This window comes from Telopea speciosissima, chromosome 8 (assembly GCF_018873765.1).
Source record: "Telopea speciosissima isolate NSW1024214 ecotype Mountain lineage chromosome 8, Tspe_v1, whole genome shotgun sequence".
Lineage (NCBI taxonomy): Eukaryota > Viridiplantae > Streptophyta > Magnoliopsida > Proteales > Proteaceae > Telopea > Telopea speciosissima.
In genome coordinates, this window is record NC_057923.1 from 47,356,535 (window position 1) to 47,362,440 (window position 5,906).

General features: G+C 39.2%; 1 protein-coding gene across 1 annotated transcript; it reads right to left on the bottom strand.

Annotated features, from left to right (window-relative positions):
* Nucleotides 1–4,418: 4,418 nt before the first annotated feature.
* On the bottom strand, nt 4,419–5,301 carry LOC122670602 (probable calcium-binding protein CML36). The gene has a single exon (XM_043867544.1). The coding sequence runs from the start codon at nt 5,235–5,237 to the stop codon at nt 4,566–4,568; it is 672 nt and encodes a 223-aa protein (XP_043723479.1). The 5' UTR covers nt 5,238–5,301; the 3' UTR covers nt 4,419–4,565.
* Nucleotides 5,302–5,906: the final 605 nt, after the last annotated feature.

The window sequence follows — 5,906 nt, forward strand, 5'->3', positions numbered from 1 at the left end:
GATTTCAATTCTTGAATAATCCCCATCACTTCTAGTTTTATTGTAACATAAGATTCCATTTGTGTGTGTGTGTGTGTGTGTGTGAGAGCGAGAGAGAGAGAGAGGGTTTGCGGAAAGGTAGCCAAGGGTCATTGGGAGTGTATGCAGAAGCATGAACAGGGGTGAGATTTCCGTCTTTCATGGTGTTGTGGTGATCATTTTGTGCTCCTCTATGTTTGGGCGCAAGGCCATGCCGTCTTTCAAGGTTCTTTTTCCCTTTTAAAGATTCATAGGGAGAAACGAGAAGATATTAAAATTTTTTTATTGATTTTTAATTGGATACTTTTTTAAAATTATTTTTAAGAAAACTAGATGGAGCTACTTAATTTTCTTGCTAGAGTTTTAGACATATTTAGAAAACTAGGCCTAGTTACCCGAGTTAAGGGGGAGATGTTTTAAAAATCTAAGAAGAAAACTTTGATAATCATTACCCAACATGATAGTATAAATTACCAAAATTTCTTACCAAATTTAGTAATGTTATTTTCTAGCTTTAATTTTTATATCTGAGATATTTGTATGCAAAATAAAGTGAAACTAATATCTAAATATGAATTTTCTTAAAGTTAATGATATAATCATGTGAAGATAATGATTACAAAAATTTCCCTTTTTAAGTTTGAAAATTTCAATTCCCTGCCATTTAATTTCTCTTGCAATTTAATAGAGCCTATGTTTGCATAGTAATGAATCCAATGGTGGTTGGGCATATGGGGACTGGGGAGGTTATTGGCTTACTGCTGAATTCCTAATCAAGGGCGCCAATAACAGTGGAGCTGCCTTACTGATTGGGGTCTACAACATCATACTGTGATTCTTTGATTTTTCTTTTAATTTTTTTTATATTTTTTTATTTTTAATTAGTTTTTTTATAAAAATGTAATCACACAAACCATACACCAATCCCAAAAAATTAACCAACTTTAAAGATCATGGAATGATGGATATACACACACACAACACACACCACACACACACCGGATGTATGTGGGACTAAACCCACACATCCAACGCAAAGATATTTAATTACTTGTGCATATTTATTGTAAGGTTCAGTTTTTGTGGATAGTTATATATGTACACAGCCCACGCCAATGATATAACATATTAACAATTAACACATCCTCTCTCTCTCCAATCTGACAACTAAAGTGATGCTCTCTCTCATGAAATGACCTTGTCCTATGTACAAATTTGTTTGACTCCAATGCTCCTCTATGCCAGATAGAGAGAGAGAATTCTCTCTCTTTCTTTTATTTTAAATACATGACTCGTTTTAATCAGATTTAATTCGTCAGAATCATAAATTTTGAGGAAGGGGAATCGAATAAAAAATTTTGTTTTCAATAAGGTCTCGTTTGTTTAGACGAGAGTATGGGGTGACTACTGGGTCACCTGCGTTTCAAAATGCTCCATCAAAGGCCCTATTCTTAGCTTCAACAACCTCATCTTGTGAAGAGGTGGCTCCCATCACCTCTGTGTCGCACCCTAATCAACAAAGGCGATTCGATTCTATAATCAAATCGGGCATTACCCGATCCAGGTGTCTATCTTAGGGATAACCGTGGGCCGCAACCCGGTAGAGCTTGAGAGCGAGGTGAGGCCACTTAGTGTGGCCCCCTAATTCTATTCCTTCTATGGATAGGAGAGGAGCTATATATATGCATATATTTGTTTTTTGGTAGAGATATATATGCATATATCAACAACCCTTAACCATAAGTTGAAATATGACATTCCCACTCTCAGTCTTGGTTTTCACTCCATCTCTCTGCTAGTATTGTGTTAACTTGTGAATCCATCTTCTCCCTTGGATTTGTGGTGTGGGTTCTCTTGTGGAGAAACATAACTGGTATCTAGAGATCAAAGAAGATTCGCAAAGTTTGTGTGACTCGTAACCTTACCTATTCGTGATCCTCTGTGAAGAACAAACGTTGAACAATTCAAGGTTCCAGATTGACAACCTCAGATCGTGAACAATTGGATCCTTTGCAATAACAACTGCAACAACAAACCCTCTCCTTAGATTAATCTCAGAGACTACTACACCATACCCTCTCCTTTAGATTCAAATAGGCATGGCTAGACCTCGGGCTCTGATTGATTCATCATATTATAATCATCTGACATAGTAAGTTCAGCCATTTTGTTTTCTTATTAGACATATTTTCTATTTTGGAGAAGGTTCCCTTTGACGCTCGTGTGGAGTTTTAGGTGAAGGAGGAGGTAGAATAGGAAACTTTGTCAAATAAGGGAGTAATTAGGACTTTTTAGAGGGGAGGTGCTATATTGTTTCGGTGGGGGCGTGTAGTTTCGCCCAGACATTGATGTAGTGGGGATCTTTTCCCCTTTCTATTTATAAAGAAATATTTTTGTGTGAGGATGATTTTGATCAAATTGAGCTAAAAGAGCCAGGAGATGCTAATCCTAAGAAAAGTGGGGAGAAAAGACATGCTTAGCTTAGGCCTTGTACAAGTATGGTGTCGATTAGAGTTGATTGGAGGGCAAGGGGTAAACAATCCTCTACAATGCCCTAATCTTGCGGTGCACTGTAGTAATAAGGGTGTCAATTTTGGACCAGAACCGGTAGCTGGACTGAAATCGGTCCACTAGGAACCGGAACCGACCCACCCAATAGCTTATTGGTCTGGTTTCGGATCTACCGATAAGTTATTGGTCCAGTTCCAGATCTACCAATTAGGAATCGGTGGAATCGATCGAACTAGAATAAATTCACATTCTAACCTTAATTCTTAAGACTTAAGATCATGAGAGCTAAGGTCATGAGAGGTAAGGTCAAACCCTTTTATTTTTTTAGTTTTAATTTTGGCTGGTACCACTTGTCTCATATACTATTTTACCAAAGATTTGGCTATCAATTTTTAAGGTCCATTTAGGAATGCTAACTTAAGTAGATACCTTAAACTAATCCTAACTTATGAGGGTGGTGATGTTCCTATTAATTAATACTAAACAAGAGGTAATATAGACTAGTTATGTGATTTGAGAAAAAAAAATGAATCATATCTCAAGTGATTGAAATTAATGTCTTATTATAATATTATTAAATATATGTAATATGTGTTAGGGAATTTTTTTTTAAAAAATTTGATTGGACTGGTTGGAACCGTTTAGGAACCGGAACTAGCACACCCATTAGTTAATGATCCCAGATCTCAAGTTTGGAATCGATTAGCTTATTGGTCCGGTTCTGGTCCTGACACCTTAGGACTAGAATCAATAAAGAACCAGACCGATAGCCCAGAACCGGACCAATTGACACCCCTACACTGTAGTGCCGGCCTGAGAGGTCGACACGTGGAAGATACAACATCCAACGATGTCGAGCTAGAGAAGAAAGGAAAAAAAAAAACTATCTTGCATCAAGCTCGCACCATTGGATGAAGCTTCTTCCACATGTTGAGCTTTCAGGTCTGCATTGTAGTGCACTGTCACATGCCTGCACTGTAAAGGATTTTAATCCAAGGACAAGGATCCATGTAGTCGATCCCATTAAGTTAGGATAAGACTAAGTTGTGGTTGTTGTTGTTGTTGATTTTGATTAGATTCCTTCAATCTTGTTGTAATGGGTTGTGATTCCTTCTTACACAGAAGCTTCTCTAGCTGCCGAGCAAGAAAGAGCCTACTCGAATAAGAAGAAGAAAAAGTAACTATTGTGCAAATTATGTGGACAGCTGAAAAAGTCCCTCCGATTTGGTAGACTTTGAAAATGGTGGTGTAGAAAAACACATTATCAGACAATGAAAGCATGCTTTGCAAGGATTGTCTGGTAACTTCCCCACTCGAGGTAATCAAACATCTGACGATTCCATAGCCTTAGAAAATTAGAAAATTCAAACAACCATCCCACCTCTCACTAAAACTCCAGGTAATCAAGCATGCTTGCTGCTTTCTTCTCTGAGATTTCTTTCTCTTGTATTTCATGGGTTCTGAACTGTGTTGCAGATACCCTGGCTAGGAAGGCACTGGTTCTGAACTGTATTACAGATACCCTGGCTAGGAGGGCCTGGTTCTGAACTATGTTGTAGATACCCTGGTTAAGAAAGCCCTGTCTCTTTTGTGTAAGACAGTCTGATCAATTTCCATTCTATGGCTTCACGATCTCTGTGTGAATGAAACCTCTAGCCGTACACATATTTGTCCTCAGTAAATTCAGTTTTTATCAAAAACAAAAAACTCCTCTAAAACCGGGTTTAAATTAAAAACAAAAAAAAGAAGATGTTCATCACTTTCACTGATTAAAATTCATAAGTATATTATAGAAGACAAGGAATGCAGGTAGGACACGGGTAGGTTCATTGTCATACACAGCTTTTTTGCTTTTCTGAGAAACTTTGATTTAACGATGGACCCCAATCGAACGGTCAATTTTGATCTTTCCTTTAAAAGATCCCAAAAATGTGTAACCAAACCCGAACTCAACCTATAAACATACAATCAAATCCTCCAAAAGGGAGAAAATAAAAGATTTTAAAAAAAAAAAATTTGGGATTCCTCATCAACATTCATCTCTGCCGTTCCATCATCCGCGAGAAATCGTCGAAGCACACGAACCCATCCTTATCGGAATCAACACCATCGATCATACGCCTGCAATCCTCCAACGTGCACCGGTCATCCCCAATAGCCAAAAAGCCCCTCAACAGCTCTTCAGCAGAGATCTTTCCGTCACGGTTAGCGTCAAAGAAATCAAACGCATCACGCAGCTCGGAGCCACAAGCCGGGCCAAAAGCCGAGCTGATGGCACCAAACTCCTCCAAAGACACACACCCATCCCCATCCCGATCAACGTCCATCAACATCATAGCCAACTCCTCTTCGCTCTCCGGCTCGAGTCCAAGCCGAGTCAGCAACGCTTCAAGTTCGTGCCTCGTTATCTTACCGTCACCGTCTTTGTCGATGAGCTTAAACGATTGAACCAGCTCGAAGGTCATATCGGCCGACAAATCGGAAAACTTACCCGTTACGATTTGTTGTGGGTGAGAAAGAAGAACGCTTGTAGGTGTAGATGGACCACCAACAACATCTTTCAGGCGAGTCGATGATGAAGAAGAAGACTCTGAGGAAGAAGATAAAGTGAACGATGAAGGGTCGGACTGGGACAAAGAAGATCTACTCTTCTTTGACATGGAAATGGACCGGAAGAGGGTTTTTGGGTTTATCTTCACCAATTGCATGGTGGAAACCAGACTGTGAAAAAGATGAAGAAGAAGAAGAAGAAGAAGCGAAGGAATGAAGAAGAAGAAGAAGGAGAAGGACAGAAATTGATTGAGAGGAAAGAGAGGGGATGGAAGGGTTGTGGAGAGTGCCGCAGTGAGCTTCCACGAAGCTTCGTAGTAGTACCCTTTCTTTCTGTTTTAATTTTTTGTTTTTTTAAATTACTGATTTGATTTTTTCTGATATCCGTTGTGCACTGCCCCATGCTTTGTTCCTTCAGAGTAGGAGCGTTCTTTGGTTCTTTTCGGGACGGGGTTCAGTGAACAGTTCTCCTATTGGACCGACCGGACCCAAATGAACCGGCCGACATTAAAAAAAATCCACGTGGCATAAGAAAAAACCAAACCGGCATCCCCAAAAATCCACATATTTTATTTTGTTTTCTTTCGTTCTCTTGCTTCTGTTGCGTTCGGGACGGGTTCTTTTCGGTCTTTTTTTGTTGTTTACTTTTATACTATTGGATTGGCATAAAATCTACGAGTGACAACGTATGAGTTGAGCGCAACACGATGACCGTTCAACCTCAAAACGCTGAATATCAGAATAGTCAATGAAAGAAAAATCTTAACCACCGATTTCCTTCAAAAGAGCTGAGCTCGTGAATAGAAATACATCACCCCTGGCTCTGG

Bases quoted from the DNA above. Each gene is read 5' to 3' on its own strand.
- LOC122670602 (XM_043867544.1), bottom strand. From the start codon at position 5,237: ATGCAATTGGTGAAGATAAACCCAAAAACCCTCTTCCGGTCCATTTCC.